The following is a 23728-nucleotide window of genomic DNA, read 5'->3' as shown; positions in this document are numbered from 1 at the left end:
TCCATGTTTTTGGTTAAAATTTTTATTTTGTCAATATTTATTTTTAATCCCACTATTTTTCCATAATCCTGTATTTTCTCCTTTAGAATGAGAGACGAGGTTTCAGGATTCTCTAGGATAAATACTATATCATCTGCGAATGCTAAAAGTTTAAATGCTTCTCCTTTAATTTTAAGACCAGTAATCCTTTTCTCTTTAAACAAGTTTCTTACCATTTCAGGAGATCTCAGTTCCTGGAACTAGTAAGGTGACTGTGTTCATATAACATTATGGAATGCCTAAGTAAATTCAGATTGTTTCAGAAATAATAGTGAGCTGTTACTCATCTCTATTATCAGCAGCACCACATGTAGGTTTCAACCCTTGTAAGGTGATTAGCTGGTCCTTTGGGATAACTGTGGCCTCTGATGGGATGCTTTGCTTTATACACATTTGTTTTCAAAAATGTCTGAGCTTATTAAGCATGCACCTAAGCAGATGAAAGTCTTAAGATTTGTGGATTCAAAAATAGGGGAGATACACCTGAAAAACTTGCCCTTCTTAATTAGAAATGAATACTGAAGTGTAATAATATTTGCTTTCCTATGCAACAAACCATTTCTCCTATTAAGAAATATCTTGCAGCATAAGTTTTATTTCTTGTATGTCTTCACAGTCTTTTTAAAGAACTCTGTGTTGACAGGTTTTTTATGTTTCAGATATTCCTGAGAAAGCCGACAACAATAAATTCCTCTAGCTGAGAATTATTTATCACACATTTTCCCACACTGAAACAAAAATTCTTATTATTGTCATCCAAATACTGGCATTTTTCTTCCACGTCTCAAAGGAGAAATTTAAAAAAATCTTTCCATGTGTGCATTTGTTCCAAAGCCTCTAGAAGAACAAATGAATTCATTTCAAATCTTTGAACAAGTTTCTTGAATTTCTGACGGTCGACACTAAATCAAACCTGATCTGATCCAATAACTATACATGCAGTAATATGATCTATTTGAATTAACAAACAAATTGTACTCACATTTAACAATTTGTCCCTAGTTTATGGGTAGGGGAAATATCTGCAGAGATGTTTATAAGTAGCAAAGTACTAGTGCCTGAGAAGGGAAAAGGAATCCAGTTTGCTCTCTATCAGATGCCTCATTCAATGTGCATCAAATGTAGCAACAGAGACACAAGTAACTACAATCTTCAATCATTCATTATCTCTATCAGAAGGAACAATTGCGCCCTCATTTCACTACCTTTTTCCCACAGTCGGGAAAAGGAGGGGGGGGGAAAACAACTGTCCTCCCAGATTCACAAATTGCCAAAAAAACTCAACATGGGTTTGGGGGGGGGAGTTTTGCAAATTGGGAGCCAAGCATCCCCCTACTCCCTTTGCTAGTCATGTTCTCATATTTCATATGATTCAATAAAAACTGCATTTAACGCAAAACTTCAACTCCCTTACAAAACTAAGACTTAAAACCAAGATTCGGTATGGATTTGCAAACTGTGATTAGGAAGGAAGCTGGTTAGTGCTTACCATAGTTTGTGGCATTAAAATGTGTAACTCAAAACCTGGTGTGGAAAGGGAGAACCCACTGAGGAGGATTGGAGCACACTCTCCAGAGCCCAGGATCTGACTTGCAAGTAATAAGAGCGTAACAAGAACCCTGCTGGATCAGACCAGTGGTCCATCTAGTCCAGCATCCTTTCTCAGACAGTAGCCAACAAGGGCATAGAGGTCAAGGCCTCACCCTGATGCTGCCTCCTGGCACTGGGATTCAGAGGCTGACTGCCTCAAAACATGAAGATTCCCTCTCTTCTTCACCCATCCAATTTGACCCCAATGCTAGGGAAATCTCATTACACTGCTACTCAAAATTTGTTAGGACAGCCAGAGCCTTTTCCCCAGTTCCAGTAAACTCAATTACCCCACCTGAAACTTTCTTGCCACATCCTGTGTTTAAGTACTCTGCTCTAGATCACGCTATGAATCCCAACCTCTTCACCCTCCCCAAAGCCCTCAAAATTGGCATCTCAAGTTCTTTCAACTTTGCAGTCAGTTCTGCATCCTGGACCTTCTTCTGCAGAAACCACCGGATTGCTGCCTCCTCCCAACTCTGTAGCTGGTTTTGTACCAGAGCCTACTTCCCAGACTTTTGGCCTTTTGTTAAATCACTGGATCCCTCCATCTTGGATCCCTAGCTGCTCAAGTGATTTCAGTTTGGCCCAGACCTAGGGCTGCCAAATCCCCCCGGGGGCGGATTTCCCCCCACTTTGGAGGCCCGATTTCCGCTGCCGCGGAATCGGGCCCCGGGGAAAATCCCACCCCGGCGTGCACGTCAGCCGGATGTGACGTGATGACGCTGGGCACGCTGGGGGTGAGGCCACAGCCATTTGAGGGGAAAACATAGAAAACATAGAAAACTGGGAGCCCCCCGCCGCAAGGAAAAACAGGTTTGGCAACCCTACCCAGACCAGTTTCCCTTCTTTTGGCCCAGACCAGCTTCCCTTCTTTTCTGCAGTGGACCACAGCCCTGCAGACTTCTTAGGATAAAGCAACGCATGTTTTTCTTTTCATCTCTGATTTCCCCTTAGATTCCCTATTCACTGCAATCAGACAACAACCCAGGGTAGTACTTGCTAGGAGTGTGTTACTGTACTGCTGCACTGTTTCATGTTTTTGCTTTCCCTGGCACTTCATCCTTCTAGCATTGTATCTTGGTTTCGCAAATAAAAATTATTTCTTTGTGAGAGTCTCTCTGCGATGGTTTTCTTTGATAAGTGGGGTGCCATATTAAATCAGGATCAGGGTATATACCAGACTGCTCAACCCCAAAACAGCAGCCTGGGTGACACCATACATAGGAAAAGGGTGCTTTGCATGCTATAGACCCAATACTTATATCAATGTGGGTAGCAGTTGACAAACCTAAAACTAAAGATACTGAAAAGCAACAGCCTCATGTTTGGGTTGCTTAGATAGACCTGCCTACCCACCCCAAACATTTTCTGCTATGTTTCGAAGCTTGTCCATCAATGGTGAATTGAAAAGCAATCAATACATCCTGAAGGGGAACACAGAGGTTACCTTAAAAAGTTCACTGCCCAGGTATCACAAAGGAGGAGGAGATTGGATTTATACCCCGCCCTTCACTTGGAGTCTCAAGAGCGGCTTACAAACTCCTTTCCCTTCCCCTCCCCACAACAGACACCCTGTGAGGCAGGTGGGGCTGAAAGATCGCTTTCCAGAACTGTCCTTGAGAGAACAGCTCTGACAGAACTATGGCTTGCCCAAAGTCATCCAGCAGCTGCAAGTGGAGGAGTGGGGAATCAAACACGGTTCTCCCAGATTAGAGTCCATGCACTTAACCACTATACCAAACAGGAATATAAGCCCTTTGGACCTGATCCAGCTACAGCCAGCAGTGATTAATGCCCACTGAGAGTAACAGGCCTTAAATTAGTCACAACTATATCTATTGGTTTCAAAGTCATGACCAACTTCACCTGCAGCAGGTGCTTTATATCGAAAATACAACTGTGACTTTTAAAAAAACTGACACTGGAAGAAGAAGAGTAGGCTTTTATACCCTGCTTTTTCTCTACCTTAAGGAATCTCAACATAGTTTACAATGATGTTTCCCTTCCTCTCCCCACAACAGACATCTTGTGGGGTATGTGGGGCAGAGAGAGTTCTGAGAGAACTGTGACTGGCCCAAGATCACCCAGCAGTGTGCTTCATGTGGAAAAGGAGTGGGGAATCAAAGCTTGTTCTCCAGATTAGAGTTCTCCGCTCTTAACAACTACCTCCCACACAAGAAATATGCCACTACAAGAAACACAACCAACTTCAAGACTGGAACAGCAGTATTCTTTTTCATAAGTATTCACAATACTGCTTAGGCACGATATAGAGGCTGATATTTTAAATGCAACTGATGAATAATTTTATTTTATTCTCCTTAGCAGGAGGGCTTATTATGTGCTAGGAATGCATGAACACTTTACGACAGGCAGCCTGATTTAGAAAACATACTGTGCCTGAAAAACAATTATTCAGAATAGCTATGAGCTGGTGCACACAAAACTGCTGGCCTTTAAAAAAAAATCATTCTCCATGGCAACTATCTCCATATGGCAAGCCCAGCACTTTTACAACATCCTCCCCTTACAGATTTCTTTTTCACTTGCAGCCATAATCACACCTGCAGAGGACTGGGGGGAGGGATTCCCTGTGGCTTATCATCACACCGCTGGATCCAAGCTTTTTAGATTTTGGCCCCATTTTTAACATGGATCCCACAAAAGCTTTTTACTATATTATTTTCCCACTTCCCCTCAAAAGCAGTGATGGTGGCCCCCTGAATTTGAGACACCTCAGGCTGTAGGGCAAACCCAACTGCTCACCAGTTGATGACCAACAATCTGATGGATACTGTTCCACATACATGGCCTCCTGCTTTCCTAAACATTGAAGGTAAAGGTTCCCTTGCTCGAAAGCCAGTCAAATCCGACTCTAGGGTTGCGGTGCTCATCTCCGTTTCAAAGCCGAAGAGCCAGCGCTGTCCGAAGACGTTTCTGTGGTCATGTGGCCGGCATGACTAAACACCAAGGTGCACGGGACGCTGTTACCTTCTCACTGAAGGTAAACATCCTAAACATTAGAATGTTTCAAAAACAGCTGCTAGGAATTTGTTTCATTGAGAAGAGACAACACAGAACTTATGGGCTTTCCGTGATAATCTATGCAGAAGCTGTGCATGGGGGAGAAGACGAGCACCACGACATACAGCGCGCGTCAATAAAGCAGATCAGACCCCCCTCCCCAGCAAACAGCTTCTATTGGGTGTCTCCAAAGGCTCCACTTTCTAGTCAGCTGAAAAACTCAGACTTTGGCTGCGGTCACACGCAACATTAGCCACGCAAGAGATACGGAAGACAGGCAGAGTTTCCGGGCGCAATCTCACCAGCACATCTGGGGAGCGTAGCGCTTCTGTGGCACAACCGAGGCTTCCTCCCGAAACCCCGCAGCAAAAAACTAGTACCTCGGAGGTACTAGTTTCCGGAAACTGCGGGGCAAGGGCGGGCGTCTGATCGCGTTTCCGGTGGCATCCGGCGCCCGCCCATGTCCCCTTGTGAAAAAGGTTTTTTTTCCCCCCCAAGTCTCCGTGGTTGCGCACATGCACCCAACGGAGCATGCGCATTCGTAGTGTGCACAAAAAAGAAAACCAGTTCGCCGCGCCGCGCGCTTCTTCATTGCGCGTGGGCATGTGTTGTGATCGATGCCTCTCCGTTACCACAGAAGCTCCACGGTACCTCCACAGAACCTCCACAGGAGGTATGATCGCTTTACTGCGTGTTAGTTTGCCCCAGGGCAAACAGCCACGCTTCCCCCCCGCAGTTTCCTGCCCGTGTGACCGGGGCCTTTAGTTTCCTTTGCTACTCCCACTCCAACTAGTCAAACCCTTTGGCCTAGCCCATGAGGAGCATGTGTGGTGTGTCCTCACTCAGTAGCCAATAACCACCAAAGTTTGTGTGTAAAGTGCTGTCAAGTTGCAGCCAACTTATGGCAACCCAATGGGCAGGGTTTCTGAGACAAGTGATGAAGAGAGGTGGCTTGTCATTGCTGCCTCTGTGTAGAAGCCCTGGACTTCCTCGGAGGTCTCCCATCCAAGAGCTGAACCTCCTTTGCTTCTGAGATATGATGGAAGCTGGGCCATCCAATGCTTTACTGCCACTGATGCTTATCAATGTATTTTATAGCCACCAAAACCGGTAGAAATACATCTTCAACAAATTACAGAAACATCAACTGATCGGCAGAGCATGTGAGCAAGTGATGAAGTTACAAACATTTAGCTTTTTACAATGGTTTATAAGTTACTGTTCCCGAACTTTCATACTGATGGGCCAAGCTATATATTATACAGCAGCTTGCTAGTCAGCTTCATCGCAACAGGTTCTTGTCTGCTGGGCTTCACATTATTATTTTAACTTTTTGTTGCTGGTTTCACACTAGTATTGGCCATTTCTGATTTTTATAAGCTTTAGTAAAGCCACGTTGACCATCCTGTTTCGGAAGGAAAAGTGGAATAGAAACCTGTTAAATCAAAGATGAAAATAAGTATCCAAACAAGGTGTAACCTTCAATGGACAGGCCAAAACATTTTCTACGACGATTCTTCTGAAACAGGCTTGTTCAGCGACTCTGAAGTTATGCCACAAAGGTGTGAACAGGAACATCTATACGCAAGCAGGCCAGAACAGAGGGCTAGAAGATGAGATGAAGCCTAGCACACAGGCAATTCCACAGTTTCTCGCTTTTCTTCATTTTAAAGTTACGTGAGAAAAAACTTAGATGAGGTACTGCACATTCTCTGAGACAGAGGAAAACAAATTTTGTCATTTCAGTACTGAAGAAACCACTTAATATTTCTTGATGCAGTTGCTCAGCATGAACAAATTCCTGCATCAGGACTGGTTGGTGTGCCTCTATATAGTCTGCACAGAAAATAATCAGAACAGGTTAAAGTAGGGAAATAAGTGGACACCGCAGCAGAGAACTGCAGCAGAATGGTCAAGAGCCACCAAGAAACAAACCAAAAACTATGATACCCACCACCGAATACATCTCCGTTCTGGTAGTTCTTCCCCTTCTGAGCTTCCTCTTCATTTTGAACAGCAGAAACATGCTTGGCTGATGCACAGCCCATAGCTTCATTTGGTTAGCTCCAGCTTGACTGAGCCGCAAACCATTTCTACAGACGTGCACGCATGGTTTCTTTTAGAAATGATCCCCCTTTCGGCTTTGTCGTCAAGCCTCTTTATTTTACCTGTTGATGGAAGAAACAAGGCAAAAAATTCAGCATGTGTAAGAGCTAAATGGCCATTGACCGATGCCTCTCTATGGAGGAATACCTGGAGGAAAGGAAGCCAAGAACCATCTTGCATGAATTACAAAACAAGTTATTTAACCGTTCCAAAAAGCAGCACATAAGAACACAATGACATTGGCTGCTCGTCTTACTTTTTATAATCCATATATTTACATGTTATTTGGGGGGGGGGGCTTATTTTACTTCGGCCACTAAGTTTTCCCCCTCAAATTTTGAAGGGGGGGGGGAAATCAATGACCTGTCAATACATGCAAAAGATGAAAGCAAGTTTAATCAACCTTTATGAATTCCATACATGTTCCCATGGGCTGTGGTCCCAGCTTCAGGCAATTAAATCTAATGAATCATATAGGCTTAGGGTATTTTCAGAAAGGACCGTTTTGTGCATCTCCTGCAATACTCATAGCCCTTAAGGGACTGGTTTTAGTCCTACAAAAGCAACTATTGCTCCCTAATTACAAGCTAAGCCCCTGGGCAGTCACAGTACATTCTTCCACAGCAACCTCCCAAAAGGCAGACTGTAGCCACAACATAGCATTTATGGGGCTTGAATGGGAGGGGATGGAAATACATAAACAACAACAAAACTGCAGTGCCTTTAGTAACAAGCTCTCCGAGATCCTTTCTAATGTGCCATAATGGATGTGTTAGTTTCTAAAGGGCAAGGTTCCTTGTTGTTTCTAATATATATCACTCAGCTTTTAGAAGTAAGGCTGTCTACTACCGTGTTTCCCCGAAAATAAGACACTGTCTTATATTTATTTTTTCTCAAGAAGACACACTAGGGCTTATACCACAAACGCATAGAAATCCTGCTAGGGCTTATTTTTGGGGTAGGTCTTATTTTCGGGGAAACAGGGGTAGGAGAGCTGATTGTGCAAACAGCTGCACAGCAGGTTCAGATTCCCCAAGATATTACCAACTTCACAGATCCCTACACCTTGGCTTCTATGTATGGGCACAACCCCCAGGGTGTAAGGATCTGTGGGCCTTAACTGATGATGTCTACCTAACTTATCAAATTGTGGCGAATTCACACCATGGGTTCAACTAGAGCTAATGACGGTTGGTTAAGTCACTCAAATGAGATCCAAATCAGCTCTGCTTCCAGCACTTCATACCCACCACCACAGAGCAAGCTGCACAGGAATGAGCTCGAGCTGCTGTATGCAGCCCAACAGTGCCAACTGGGCTTCAGTCTACACTACAGCTTCAGGCATCACCTGACTGAGCCTCAGCACTGACGCCTGGAGCCAATCGGGACACCTCAAGCCCTTTAAAGCCCTGGCTCACAGGCCTCCTCTTCAGTCTGGACAGCTCAGCCAGAATGAGCTCAATCTGCCCATCCACATCCTACTACATAACATACTACATAAGAACACAAGAGAAGCCAATGTTGGATCAGGCCAATGGCCCATCTAGTCCAACACTCTGTCACACAGTGGCCAAAAACACCAGGTGCCATCAGGAGGTCCAGCAGTGGGGCCACGACACTAGAAGCCCTCCCACTGTAGCCCCCCCAAGCACCAAGAATACAGAGCATCACTTGCCCCAGACTGAGAGTTCCTATGTATACCTTGTGGCTAATAGCCACTGATGGACTTCTGCTCCCTCCCTGGATACTGGATATTGTCAGCCTGAGACTTGCCTTTTTCCTCTGATGCTCAGATTCTTATCTAGCCCCCCTGGAAAACCAGACTGCTGCCTGACTGACCCTTGCCTCTGGCCCTCTGCTCTTCTAAGCCCTGGTACACTGACAGGTTGGCACATGGAGATCTCCACTGACAGGTTGGCATATGGAGATCTCCATAAAGGACAGAGGCCTCCTGAAGAAGGAGAGAAGTTTGTATTTCTTCCTGAGTGGAGAGGGAGAGAGAGGCATAGATGCCTGCATACCGCAAAAAACTGTATGGATGTGTACCATTCGGAGCCAGGGTGTAAAGGCATCTATCTTGAAACTGCCCTCACCTGGATAGCCCAGGCTAGTCTCTTGATCTCACGAAATCTCAGAAGTTAAGCAGGGTCAGCCGTGGTCAGTATTTGGATGGGGGAACACCAAGGTTGCTACGCAGAGGCAGGCAATGGGCAAGCCACCTCTGAAAGTCTCTTGCCTTGAAAACCCTACGGGGTCACCGTAAGTCAGCTGCAACTTGACAGCAAAGAAAAAAGTTGATGTTATATTCCAATCAGATCAGTTCCCTCCTGAACATTTCTCTGCACTCTGATTGGGTACATTCATACATTAGCCAATAGGATTGTTCCAGTTTACAATCCTAGTCCAGGTCTTAAGCTTTACATGGAATGTAATACAGATAAAGACATAACATTCTATAGTCCTCAAATCCTTCTCCAATGAAGGTGTCACACTCTCAAAAACAAAACAAAACACCTCACTCCGGTTCTTTTGAACTGTGCAGCTATTACACTTGCAGGTTTTCTATTTACCTGACTGCCCTTCTATATGCCTATTTTCACGATGTTCTCAAATGTGGGAGGCTAGGAAAGAAGGCCTTAAGGTTTATCAAGAGAGGCAAAGCTACCATTATTCACAAAGCTATGTACAAACCGCTCACTGTAACATATCCAACAGTTTGTTTTCCTCTCACGTGTATTTAACTTAAAAAGATTTCAACACCAATTGAATTATGAAGGGGAAAAATCCCTCTTATCAGTGACAATCGTAAGGAGATTCAAGACACGCTTAAACGGATCTAAGTGGATCTGCACAAAGCTGCTTTATTAAAGTTATACCCGCAACTTAGATCTCAGAGTACTGCGCTGCGGACAGTATTTTAAAAATGACTGCTGAAATCATTTGGTTCATCAGCAGTCCCTAGGACACTGGGCACGGCATCCAACCGTTAAGCTAACCAAACTCAGAAGGTGAGGATAATGCACTTTGACAAACAAGATTATACAGCATTACCTGCTAATATAAGTTGACTTTTCGGTTCTGATTACAGCTATGGTTGCCAGCCGTGGGGGGAGGGGAGGGGAGGGGAACTGGCTTCTTTTTTCCCCCACTTTCTTATTAGTTACCAGAAAAAAAACCAAAGAAGTGAGCACATAACTGTTAACCCCAACATGTGCTGGTTTTAGGAAAACTGTCACTTTCAAAACCAGAATGACCGGCAAGCTTAATGTATTAAATAGTGTATCACCAGCAAGTACAGATACATAATAGATGTTATGGATTACAAATGCCTTGAGTGCCGTACGATAAAACAACCTACTCATTAATTCACGTCAACCATCCCAAGAAAACACACACTGAACAAGAAGCTTTTGTTGCAATTAACTGCAAGCTTTTACACTTAAACTCTCTTGACATAAAAAGAGCATTCAAACCTGGTATACCAGAGGCAGGAAACACTTTCTGGACATACAAGCTCAACACTCTAACAACTCATGGTTTAAACTAGGTATAGTACTTGATTTAGTTGTTGAGCCTCATGATGCAGAGCAGTGATCTTTCTGTTTTGGGGGGGATCCGGGCTGTCTTCAGAAACAGGTGATAATTGTAGAGAGCTTCTTTAGACTATTGATTTACATTTGGTTTTATCCCAATTTGACTATCAAGGTTTCACGGAATGTATCCTGAGATCTGTTGCTGAAGGTTCTGTTGCTGAAGGTTGCTGAAGGTTCTGTTACAAATCTCTATGCCTCTATTGTAGAACAATTCCCAGAATTCCCTTGGGAGAGGGAATGACTGTTGTTTGATTTCAGGCCCAAAGGGTAAATATGCCCTCGAAAAGACAATTCACCTTGCCATCAGTGATCTCTTCCCAAAATGCACAAAGGAGTGCTGGGTGTGTTGTACTGTGCCTTCTCCATTCCTAGGGAGTAATGATGAAGGCAGGAGGGAAGGCGGCATGGTATGGCCGGTTGTGTCAGATCACAGAAGCTAAGCAGGGTCGGTACTTAGATGGGAGACCATCAAGGCAGACTCTGCGGAGGAAGGCAATGGCAAACCACCTCTGCTTCTCACTTGCCTCAGCCCCTTCCTGGGGTCACCAAGGCTGAGGGTGAGCACCACAGCACTGCTCCCAAAATCTTCTGCAACATGGGTGTCCTATGATCCATATGCGGACAACAACACAGAAAATGCTTCTTGAATGTAGAATACTTGACCACCACTGCAGTGCAGGATTATGAAGACATAGCAAGGAGGAATTTGGAAGATCCGAAGAGTGCCCTATATAAGCAAAAACCTACAATGGCAGTTAGTGTTATCCATTTCCAGTTGCAGCCCAGCAGCCAACTCCCCTTCCCCAAAACCCTGTTCACACATCCCTTCTTTAACTGGCCCATAGTGCAATCCTTTGTTGTTCAGTCGTACAGTCGAATCCGACTCTTCATGACCCCATGGACCACATCACACCAGGTTCTCCTGTCTTCCGTCATGCTCCGGAATTTGTAGTTTCAGTGCAATCCTAAACAGAGTTAAATTGTATCTCCATTGCTTTCACCTGACATAGAAAGGTATAACTCTGCTTAGGAGGACACTTCAACTGCACAGCCTAGTATTCAAGAAGCCATTTCAATATGTACATAAGATGGGGATACCACACTCATACATACTTGCACTTCTAGGGACTCTGCAGGAAGGAATTGCAAAGAGCTACGAACAGAACTAAAAGTAAGCCAGCATGGGCCAGTATGCAGTACTAGTAAAAAAGTGGTGTGGTAGTAACTGCTGTCAAGTAGCACCCAACCGTGCAGAGCTCTCAAGGCAAGAGACAAGCAGAGGGGATCTGCCATTGCCTGCCTCTACGTATTGACCCTGAACTTCCTTGGTGGTCTCCCATCCAAGTACTAACCAGGGCTGGCCCTGCTTAGCTTCTGAGAGTTGATGAAATGATCCAGGGCAGGGCAGCCAGAAGTTGTACCTCCCTTCTACTTTGAGCTCCAGAAAAAGTGCATAACAGCAAGGAATTTAAAGTACTTTCAGCCTTGGCCGCAACACGCACACAAATTGAACAAAACATTTGGCTCAACGGTAGGTGTTTTAAACAGGTAGGTCAATTGATTTTTCTATTAGTTATTTCACTGCAGCTTTTTTTGTTTTTAATTTGCCATATGACTGAAACTCAATGGAGATCTCCAATGTCAAAATGGAGATCTCCAATGTCAGTGCTACGATGTGAAACTTAAAGGAAATTAAAAGGCATTCATCACTAACTTCTCCACTCTCTGGATTCTCATTAGGATGCAGTGTTCTTTAAGTACCAGAAAACAGTTGGGAGCAGATGAGGCTGCTGGTTTCTGCCTAATTCGAAAGCAGAAAAGAGGAATTCTTTGTACTTGAAAGAAGGAATGCTCTGACTGGGATAGGAGAGTTTGCTGCATTTCCTATATCAGCCTACAGCATATGATGCCACTGAAAGACCACCAGTACTGCCCCATGACTAACGCAGGGAAGATTTCATACTGGACGAATGGGAACATTATAAAAGTGTGGGTATTCATCTTATCACATTGTTCTTTCCCCCAGGATCTCAGGAGAGCCACACGCGTGCCCCCATCTCATTTATATTCACAAAATCCTATGAGGTAGAGTAAGGCTGAGAAATAATAGGCCCCAAAACCCACCCAAGTGAACTTCAAGACTGAGCAGAGATTTGAACCCAGTGTCCTCGATCCAAGTCCAACATCCATCTCTACAGCCTTAAAAAGTAGTCCAACTTTCTATCTCATAAAACAGTATAGTCATAGCTACCCATACACCCCTATGCAAGTCAGTTGTAAATCACCGGCACAAGCAAACTAAAAAGCTGTGACAATGCTATAATTCAGCGCACTGTTATCTACCTTTACTAATATTTTCAATGAGGAACAGAGATAAACTTCTAGGGACCCCACAACAGAGCTGAAAAACTCTTGGCTTAAGCATGACGACGTCTCCATAGTTCAATTACCACACCCAGTTTGAATTGAGCAATAGGTCTTAATGAAAAAAACCTTCCATCTTTTCACAAAAGGCGGGGGGATATGAATATTGGTGAAGGAAGCAGATTTCCTCTAAAAATATCTCATCTTCCTTTCCAGATATCTCTCTTACAAATGCTGTGTAAAGGAATATTTTTATATACCCTCAACTAAAAAGTGACTCCAAGATAACACTAAAATGCTTCCGAAATTAAATGACTGTATGGTATTTGCACACATAGATCTTTGGTTCTATCCCCAACTTCCACCCAAAAATTATTCAGATCAACATCACTAGTCAGCACCATAAACTGAATGTGAAATGAATCAAGACCGCTTCTAAACAAACAAAAAACCATTATACCGCAAAGCCAATTAAAGGACAGATATCTATTCTGGTTCCCTGTCTCAAGTACACAACAATGCCATTATGCCCCTTTGTGAATTCAACACATGCTGCATAACAAACTACTGATACGAAAGACATCCTCCTGTGTGTATAATTTTACAATCCACAACAACAGTTCATTACTCAATCTTGCACAGAAACATCAATATCAGCACCAGTTTTTCCATTTTCACTTCTGCAAATTTATGTCCGCGTCAACACACTTGTGTTAATAACCCTGAAACGATGAGTCTCTCCACAATGAAATCTGGTGCCTTCATTTACATGTTTTGATTTCTAGTACTTATCACCACATTGCGTTGCTTGCCTGGATAAAGCCAGGCAGATAATCATATGGAATAGCAATAATAATAATAATAACAATAAATAGCAGAAAGGATACAGTGGGAAGGGATTGGGGTAAAGTAATAACACAGAAATACTCAAGCTAATAATGGCAGAACACAGAGCACTTCACCCTCCAGTACACAAACTCCGGAGGGGTAGTAATGCTAGCTGTAGCAGGAACAAAGAAGCTTAAAGATCTTTAAAGATTTAACCCCTTAAAGTTTAAAGCTGTATCTAGGACTACAATTAAGACCTGCTAAACTCAGGACGATTGAGTAAACATGCTTAAGACTGCAAAGTAACAGTCTTTATATGGCTATTTACAAACATTTTGCCCTACGTGAATGTATGCAGCATTGTCTCCGATCACTGCAAACCCAGTCACCTTCCACCACAGCAGGGTAGCTTGTGTCCCCTAACTGCCCCCCCCTTCATATCACGTTTACTGCCCTCATTTGGGCAGAACTGTGTAGTGGGCAGCCAGATTACTTGGCAGTGGGGAAAACAGAACCTAGTACTGGAAACATGAAGACCACCAGTCCACAGGATTGGGCATTTGTTTCCAGGTCAAGTAGCCCTTTCTACTGCAACCAAAGCAGCACCCTGAGGTGCTGCTGGAGGCAGACATCAAAAGATAATTCCTGCTTGCATGATCCTCCCATCTGAAGCTATGGTCTTGGGTATATTTCTGGTTGGTATTTGGGGTGGAGGAACTTGAATGGGTGGGGATGTGGTAGAAGCCATGGGACGTAAGGTTGTCTGGGTTCTGAAACTAGGTTTCATCTTTTGGTTGTACCATTTTATGTGTTGGTCAATGGTCACTGGTGGAACTACACATACTAGAGTGGTGCATGAGGCTGGGAGGGATTGGTTTGGGAGGATAAGAGAGAGACATGAGTGCTTATCCCTTGGCCAATCTCTCACCCACTCTAAGAGATGCAAGCAGAGAAACTTCCTGTACCTCTAATTCAACTCTGATGTTGTGCAATGCCAGGTCATCAAAGAATAAGATTTTTCTGATCCAAGATTCAATTCTTTTAGTGTGTATGGATCAAGCTTGGTTGACCAAAGCCTGGCAGGAAAAGCCCCCTGGTGTTATCCAACTGGGTATGCTGTTCTTATCAACTCTACACTGGTGGGTATACTTCTCTGTTAAAGACTCTCCTCCCTGTACAGGCAAATGACAGGTTTTGATTGCCTGTAACATGTGTTGGATACCAGGGACAGGTTAAGGCTTTTATTGGTTCACCAGTAGATGCCCTGGCTGAGCTGGCAAAGGTGGTCTTAGACCAGCTATTGGGAAACAGGTTCAACATTCATACTGAGTCTACTTCATGGTCACCATGGGACTCAACCAGCTTATTATAGGGCCAACACATGAAAAAGGTCATACCCAATCTACTTTTCTGTCCCATGCACATTGCTGGTTGCCGGGAAAGAACTGCTGTGGGTCAGTGGTAGAGCATCTGCTTGCATGCAGAAGGTCCGAGGTTCAATCCCTGGCACCTCCAGCCCAAAGATCAGGTAGGAGATGATGTGAAAGACCACTGCCTGAGACCCTGGAGAGCCACTGCCAGTCTGAGTAAACAATACTGACTCTGATGGACCAGAGGTCTGATTCGGTATAAGGCAGCTTCATGTGTTCATGTCATGGTTGCATCATTATGCACTGAAATCTTGATTGGTGGGATGCCTTCCCTCTGCACGGGCAGTGGTCCTGTTAGGATAGTCCAGCCACAAAATGTGTCCAATTGTTTCAAGAGAGATCTGAGGGGTTTTGAGAACTTTAATGGCAACTCTGTAGAAGCTCTAGTGTCAGTGTGGAACATGACCTACCTGGAGAAGTAGACAAAATCACTCCCTGACATCCTATCCATCCCTCTAGGTGATGTTCCGCCTTATGCTTTACCAGAGAGTTGAGTGATATGAAAAGGACTGTGAGATGCTTCAGGTATCAGTGGCAGAAGAGTCAAGTCAAATCAGTCAAAAAATGCCACAGAGCTCATTTGAAGGCCTATGAGACAGTGAAACTTTCTTCACCATCGTTGCATCAGCTAGATCTCTGCCAACAGTTATTCAAGATAGATCAAGATGGGTAGCAATGTTAGTCTATCTGTAGCAGTAGAAAAGAGCAAGAGTCCAGTAGCACCTTAAAGACTAGCAAAATTTGTGGCAGGGTATGAGCTTTCATGAGTCACTGCTCACTTCTTCAGATACAGTTAGAATGGGAGTCCATCTGTCCTGTTTATTGGGAAGTGGAGTGATTTCAGATGCCAAATGACATTAGCGGGCAAATGACAATAGCAGGTGACCAATAAATAGGACAGATGGACTCCCATTCTAGCTGCATTTGAAGAGCTGTATCTGACAAATGTGCAGTGACTCACGAAAGCTCATACCCTGGCACATATTTTGCTAGTCTTTAAGGTGCTACTGGACTCTTGCTTTTTCTACAGCTATTCAAGGTGGTTTTGGGACCTACTAACTCCCAGATCTGATCACCTTACTGAAAATATGTCAACAGTTTGACGTGACGCTTTTCAAGATTGTTAGCTGACATGTGATCCAATGCTGACAATCAGGTTAAAAGGTAGATCATGTACCAGAGGCATTCAGAAGCATCTGCTTGTCAGAACGCTATCAGCTTCCGAATGATCTTCCTAATTGATGCAGACAGCGTTCTTGGAACTATGAAAGCAGCTACCACCTACAAATTGGATCCCTGCCTTTCTTGGCTAATGAAGTCAAGCCAAGGGAAACTGAGAATTAATCTAGCCAGAATAGGGAACATTCCATTGACGGAGGAAATTTCCCCAAAACTTATGAAAAGAGACTATAATTAAACTATCATTCAAACAGCCTTCCTTGACAAAAGAGGAATTTTCCAACCTTGCTTTTTTTACTCAAAATGATTGAGCGGGTGATGGCAGAGCAACTTCAGGTGTGTCTGAACACATCTGCCACCGACACAGTATCACTATTTAGTTGAAATAAAAGAGGGTAAAGATGAAAGGCATGGCTCTTCACTGGTTTTGGCCTTTTTTGTCCAATCAGAGTTTCTGCTGAGAAGGCTGTATGGAATCTAACCTATACAGTAGTACTATCAGGTTCCAAAATTTTATTTATGCTTTGAGGTTGGGTGTCATCAATACACTGATGACATCCAGTTCTATATTTTAATAATTATTCCTCAAGAAACGATTGTAGCATCCTGATTCAGCATTTGGAAACTGAGGGAAACTGAGGAAAAACTGAAACTGGATCAAGACAAGACAGAGTTAATGCTGGCTGGTACAGCTGGTGACTCAGCAATGATTTACTAAAACTGGATGTAGTAATTTATATCTTGCAAAGGATATAAAAAGAGTTGGAGGGCTATCTTGTCGCTTGAGAAGGCTGGCATTGCTGCTTATAGTACTTTTTCTCAAATACATCTTTCTTGACCATCAGTCATCTCCTCACTGGGACTCAGCTGATGTAGCTGCACCAATCCATACTACCGTAACTTTTTGGATGGACTACTGTAATGCACTCCACTTTTAAGGGCTGCTCTTAAAGGCAACTTCAATTGTACTTCAAACTATGGATGTTTGTCTTTGGACTGTTGTAAGCTGATTCTGAACATAGACTCAGGTAAGTAGCCATGTCGGTCTGAGGCAACAGAGTCCAGTGACACCTTTAAGGCCAACGAAGTTTTATTCAAGGTACAAGCTTCCATGTGCATGCACACTTCTCCAGATACCAAATATATGGACATATCTGAAGACAAGTGCATGCACACAAAAGCTTATATCTTGAATAAAGCTTTGTTGGTCTTAAAGATGCCACTGGATTCAAACTTTGTTCTGATTTTGAACATATTAGCCCTGCTCTGGAATGACTTCAGTTGTTACTTGCTTCTGGGCTCACTTTAAGGTGGTGGTTCTTATCTTTAATGCTCTTCGCTGCCTAGGACCTACATACATAAGGGACAGTCTCTCCCTGTATGAATCCAAGTATGTTTCAATTATGTTCCTCCCAGGACAAGAAGTGGGGGGCTTTTATACCCCACTTTTCTCTGTTTTAAGGGGTCTCAAAGCGGCTTACAATTGCCTTTCCCTTCCTCTCATCACAAGAGGCACCTTGTGAAACAGGTGGGGCTGAGAGAGTTCTGAGAGAACTGTGACTGGCCCAAGGTCACTCAGCAGGCTTCACGTGGGGAATCAAACCCCCTTTCTCCAGAGTAGAGTCTGCTGCTCTTAACTACTATGCAACCAGTAGGCTCCCAGTAGGCTCAGCCTGAAGTCCCAACCATGAGGACCACACAATTTCTTTTCTACCACTTCTTGGGTTCTCTCAGGCATTATCCCAATTTTATGGAATGAGATACTAGGACAAGGCAAGAAAGCATAATCCTCACTGACCATTATGAAACTTTGTAAGTCTGAACTCTTCAGCAATGCATTTTATTGAGATTACAGATGGCTGAATATTTTCTGAGTTTGTCTTATCTGCTGATGGTTTTAGACTGCACGAGTTTCTACTATTTCATCTGCCAAAAGGAGCACTGACTCTCCAAACCTTATACCCCAGAAATCCCATTGGTCACTAAGGTGCTACTGGACTCCAATCTCGCTGGTCTACTGCAGACCAGCATGGCTACCCTCCGATATTATTTAATTGACAGTTAATATATTATAATTATGATTACAGGTTATGTTCTTAGTTATAATTTTGAAGTACTGCATGCCTTCTAAGTCGCTGTTCCATCTCTGGCAGCAGGGACTTGAAGCAGTCTGTGAACTCCTCAAAAGGTCAGGCACAGTAGCTGGAGGCCATGTCTGGTTCAAACAGAGCAATATTAAGGTCAGGGTCACAGTCTGGGATCGTCCAGGTCACAGGTAGCCTACAAGAACTGGTCATGCAAACTGGATGAACCAGCAAAGTACTTTGCTTTTCCCAGGGTTTAAATGTCCTGAAGATGAAAAAGGCCCACCTGTTCCTGGGCTTCATCCTGCCAAAGCTTAATTGAATCCTGATCCTGCAAAGAATGATATATGCTCAAGCAGTGATCCTGCTTCGTAGCAAGACCAAGGGCTGCCAGCCTGCTGCTTCACCATTCTACTGCCATCTGGGTTGCTGCTACCACTGCTGCTGCTGTTGTCTGAAGTAACACAATGCATACTCCATGAAAATGTATGCAATATACACATTATGCATCTTTAAAATACCACCAAAATATCTTAGAATCATAGAGTTGGAAGGGACCTCCAGGGTCATCCAGTACAACCCCACACACAATGCAGGAAATTCACAAATACCTTCCCCCCACACACCCCCAGTGACCCCTGCTCCATGCCCAGAAGATAGCAAAAAACCTCCAGGATCCCTGGCCAAACTGGCCCAGAGAAAAATTGTTTGCTGACTCCAAAGTGGTGATCAGCATTTCCCTGGGCATGTAAGAAAGGGCCGCAAGAACTAAGCACTGAGGCAACCCTTCCTGCCCTCCTTCTCATGATCTGCCTAAGCTCACACAATCAGCATTGCTGTCAGATGGCCATCTAGCCTGTGTTTGAAAACCTCCAAAGAAGGAGAGGCCACCACCTCCCGAGGAAGCCTGTTCCACTGAGGAACCACGCTGTCAGGTAGTTCTTCCTAATGTTTAGCCAAAAAATCTTCTGATTTAATTTCAACCTGTTGATTCTGGTCCAACCTTCTGGGGCAACAGAAAACAACTCCACACCATCCTCTATATGACAGCCCTTCCAGTACTTGAAGATGGTTATCACATCACCTCTCAGTTGTCTCCTCTCCAGGCTAAACATACCCATCTCCTTCAGCCTTTCCTCATAGGACTTGGTCTCCAGACTCCTCACCATCTTCGTTGCCCTCTTCAGGACATTCCAACTTGTCTATATCCTTCTTAAAGTGTGGTGCCCAAAACTGAACACAATACTCTAGGTGAGGTCTAACCAGAGCAGAGAACTACTATTTCTACTATTCACTAATGATGTTGTTGTTTAAAAAAAAAAAGCCATAGAAAGGTGAGAATCACATGACAATAGTATCTTTCCATGTTCATATTGTTTTCATGCTCATAAATAGTTCTCTCATGAGAGAACTATATAAAACACCCCCCTAGAACACTGTGGTCTTGAAACTGGGAAAAAATCAGATAAATTGACGAAAAATACACTAGCATGCTTGTCAGATTTTGGCTTGATTTAAACGTCAGTAATTAGGACACTTCTGTTCGCGGCTGTGTATTCCATGACTGAGTTGGCATCAGAGTTTCTCCAAAACCGTCATAGCTGCTGCCGCCTCCACAAAACCAATCCATCCTACTTTCTGAATAACCCCCCCCTATTCAATCACATCAGCTGTTTGGAGATAAATGGCACTCTTACCCCCTTCTTTATATTAAGTCCAGTGAAGATGGTGTGTGCTAACAGTTTTTCTTCTAAAGAGGTTACACATCTGCAATCGGACACACTGGAGTAAAAGGGTAGGAGAAGGTGGAGCGTCACGTGAATTGTTTATTCATTGCCAAAATCCAACTCTTGCCGAGGCAATCATGTACAATGTAAGGCTCAACAGGAAAGCCGCAAAGGTGGCATGACCCTAGAGTACAAATTACACAAGTACATATACACGTGCACACAGCCAGCCACCTATAGGTAAAGGTAAAGGTTCCCTTGCTCGAAAGCCAGTCGAATCCGACTCTAGGGTTGCGGTGCTCATCTCCGTTTCAAAGCCGAAAAGCTAGCGCTGTCCGAAGACGTTTCCGTGGTCATGTGGCCGGCATGACTAAACACCAAGGCGCACGGAGTGCTGTTACCTTCCCACTGAAGTGGTACCTATTTATCTACTTGCAATTTCTTGCTTTCGAACTGCTAGGTTTACAGGAGCTCACTGTGTCATGCGGCACCTGTGTCATGCGGCTCCGCGTTACTCTGGCAACGGGACCCCAAACAGCCCCGTTGCCAGAGTAACGCGTAGCGTCACATCCTGGCGACGGCGGGTGCAGCGCGCACAGCCGTCCCCCGCGGCACGCATCCTGCCAGGAAATAGATTTCCCCCGCCGGCGTTTGGTAAGCCTATTTGAGGGGGTTTGAACAGCAACATTTTTAAAGGGGAGAGGAGTAGGAGAGATATGGGGCTTCCTATTTTATTTCTGGTTTAAACTGAAATTTTTTTGAACTATTATTGTAAGCCACCTTGAACCACAGGGAAAGGCAGAATATGAATGTTTTAATTAAACTAATAATAAACTAAAAGATTAAAGGAACTAGATAGCAATAGCTGGGAAGGAGGTGTGTATTGTATCACTAAGCATGGCCCAGAAGGCAAGACGTTTCTAACAAAATTAGATTTGCATGTGGCAAAGGTAAGTTGGAGTCTCACTCACCAGAGTCATCCTTCAAGTCTGAAATTCTGTATCCTCTGTTATCTATTTAAAACGTTCTATCCAGCCTTATCTCCTTAGACTCAAGGCATAGTTCTTCAGTGTTCATGATTCTTCAGACTCTGACTGCAATCCTGGACTATATGTCCAAGAGGTATCATGGTTCCTGAATACATTTGACAGGGAATCTCAAGTAAGAATCCCTAGAAAAGTCTCTGAAGCAAGTGAAATTATCAGGCTCCAAGCCCAGTAGAGTGCTCCACCACCCACAACCCAATGTGGTTTGTTCTCCATGGTATCCCCAGTGAAGAAGAAAAAAGGCACAATGTGAGGTTACTCAATGTGCATGTCATAGTGCATGACTTCCACTCACAGTGACACCCTCTTAAATTCCCTGCAACTTTGCTTGATGGGCAATGTTGTTGTGACAACCACCAAGACCATCAGTCAAGCCCTGGACTTTGGTGGATCAACATCTGTCCTCCCTAAGAGTTTACACAGGTCTGAAGAGCATGGCCCTATTCCTGTTACCTAGAAGTTGTACTCTGGACCTGCTATGAATAAGTATCCTCATCAAGTCTAGGGTAATGCCCACAAGCTTATAGTCTACATGGAACTAACAGGTCACCCTCTTCAGTCTCCACCACAACACCTTCATTCTACCAGCCACTGATGGGCTTTTTGCTCAGGTGAGCTATTTCTTTACAAGTCAGGAATACAATGGTACAGCACTATAACGTCCATGCATGCTTCCTTTCTTAGTTTTTATTTATTACTTCTTACTGTTTTTGCAACCATAGTTTATAAACAGCAAATTTCTTAAGTTTTTAAGGGTTGGGTAAGATAATATGAACAGCCACAGTAGCATACCCTAACACTGGGCTCTTCTGCACTGTCATTTTTGTGACTTGTTTGTCCCTATTGTTTCAGGCCCCCCAAAAAAACGTGTTTTGTTCTCTGTAGTAGTCCCAGAGGAAGCAAAACACATGTGGAAAAGGGAGGAGGGACCCAAAGCAATAGGGACAAACAAGTGACAAAAACGACAATGCGGAAGTGGCCCCTGTTCCTCATTCCCTGGCAGATACCACTTGCTTAAGTCAAGCACGCCAGTGCCTAATCACACCAGTGAAAGATAACATATCGAAGAAACCTGCTGTATCTAAAGTTTACTGAAATCACATGGTATGTTACTGGTCTGGTATCAAGTAAATGCTCTAGTGTGGTGGAGCCTTTAGTACACACCCAAATAAAAGCAGTCAATCACTACCTTGCTCCTATGGCAGGATTGCTACAACCTTGTGAAATTCAATATGGAGGTACCACGGTTGTATGTGTAGGGGGGTGTTGCATGTTGTGAGTAGTTTATTCCCCCACCCCCTTCAGAGGTTGATCACTTGTTATTGGATGAAATACCAACTGGTAAACAAACCTTTAGAAAAAGAAAGCCCAGTGCCATCTGACAAACAGATTTATTCAAGCGACCTTTGAAAGCCTATGATATTTATTTATTTATTTATTTATTTGTTTGTTTGTTTGTTACATTTATACCCCGCCCTCCCCCGAAGGGCTCAGGGCGGCTTACATTGCAAGAAACTTGCTCATAAAAACATCAATACAATAATAGGTTTTAAAAACCACAATATATAATTTAAAAACCCAACTACAATAACGACAATAAAGACAATAAAGTGCTCAAGCTACATCCATTCCAAAAAGAATCAGAGAGGGGAGACCACACACCCAAACATCCCCCAGTGGGCATTGTGTAATAGGTATTAAACAGATGTTCCTGCCCTCCTAGGGCCCTCACCCCCCCCCACATGATGGTATATAGCAGGGGGGGCGGTGGCGGCCCTAATTGAAAGCCTGGTGGAAGAGCTCCGTCTTACAGGCCCTGCGGAACTGCACCAGGTCCCGCAGGGCCCGGATCTCCTCCGGGAGCTCATTCCACCAGGTGGGGGCCGCCACCGAGAAAGCCCTAGCCCTTGTGACGGCCAGTTTAGCAGCCTTGGGGCCCGGTATGGTTAGAAGGTTTTGGGCCCCAGACCGTAGCACTCTTGGGGGAACATACGGGGAAAGGCGGTCCTTCAGGACCATGTTCGCTACCTTGTGTGGCCTGCTTCTGACAGCAGCATAAAAACAACACAAAACAAAAAAGCACAAATGGTAAATTACGTTTGAAGTAGCTGTCAATCCCAGGCTGGCAATTTAAGTCTTTCAGAAGATGACAGCATCGTCCACAAAGGATCTCTGAAGGACAGTCATCCTACCCAGAGAAACTGGGGGGGAGGGGGGGGAGAAATCGATGAAAACTCATTTCCAGGAGGGGAAATGCCCAACAGTGTGGAATTTAACTTCTCTTACTATCTTTTGTTACTGTATACAGTGAAAATGCCACGTACAGTACTTCGAAGGGAAACCAATTACAGACTGAACAGACTTTATTCAGAAATCAGCAATCATGACAAGGGAAAAAACCAAGATATGTTAAAAATGACAGTAGTCATAAGAACATAAGAGACGCCAATGTTGGATCAGGCCAAAGGCCCATCCAGTCCAACCCTCTGTACACACAGTGGCCAGAAATACCAGGTGCCATTAGGAGGTCCAGCAGTGGGGCCAGGACATTAGAAGCCCTCCCACTGTTGACCCCCCCCCCAAGCACCAAGAATCACTTGCCCCAGAGCCCCTATCTAGTCCAATTTCCAAATTTGCATACCAAGTTGCATATTAAGCATACCTTATGCTGGCAAGTTTTCAAACTTTTCACAGTCATGGAACACTGTCTACATT

The 23728-nt window shown here is 44.0% G+C and overlaps 1 protein-coding gene across 3 annotated transcripts in view; it reads right to left on the bottom strand.

Annotated features, from left to right (window-relative positions):
• LOC107111758 (chromosome unknown open reading frame, human C1orf21) overlaps positions 1 to 23728 on the bottom strand; it is a 208388-nt gene that overhangs the window by 117913 nt on the left and 66747 nt on the right. For all 3 annotated transcript variants that reach the window (XM_015412783.1, XM_015412781.1, XM_015412782.1), the window contains exon 2: positions 6611 to 6824. In XM_015412783.1, coding sequence (XP_015268269.1) covers positions 6611 to 6704 — 94 coding nt within the window. In that variant the 5' untranslated portion in view covers positions 6705 to 6824. The remainder of the gene's footprint in view (positions 1 to 6610; positions 6825 to 23728) is intronic.

The sequence above is a fragment of the Gekko japonicus genome, unplaced genomic scaffold, assembly GCF_001447785.1.
Source record: "Gekko japonicus isolate JY-2015 unplaced genomic scaffold, Gekko_japonicus_V1.1 scaffold793, whole genome shotgun sequence".
Classification (NCBI taxonomy): domain Eukaryota; kingdom Metazoa; phylum Chordata; class Lepidosauria; order Squamata; family Gekkonidae; genus Gekko; species Gekko japonicus.
The sequence above is the reverse complement of the archived record's forward strand: the minus strand, read 5'-3'. Positions and strand labels throughout refer to the sequence as shown.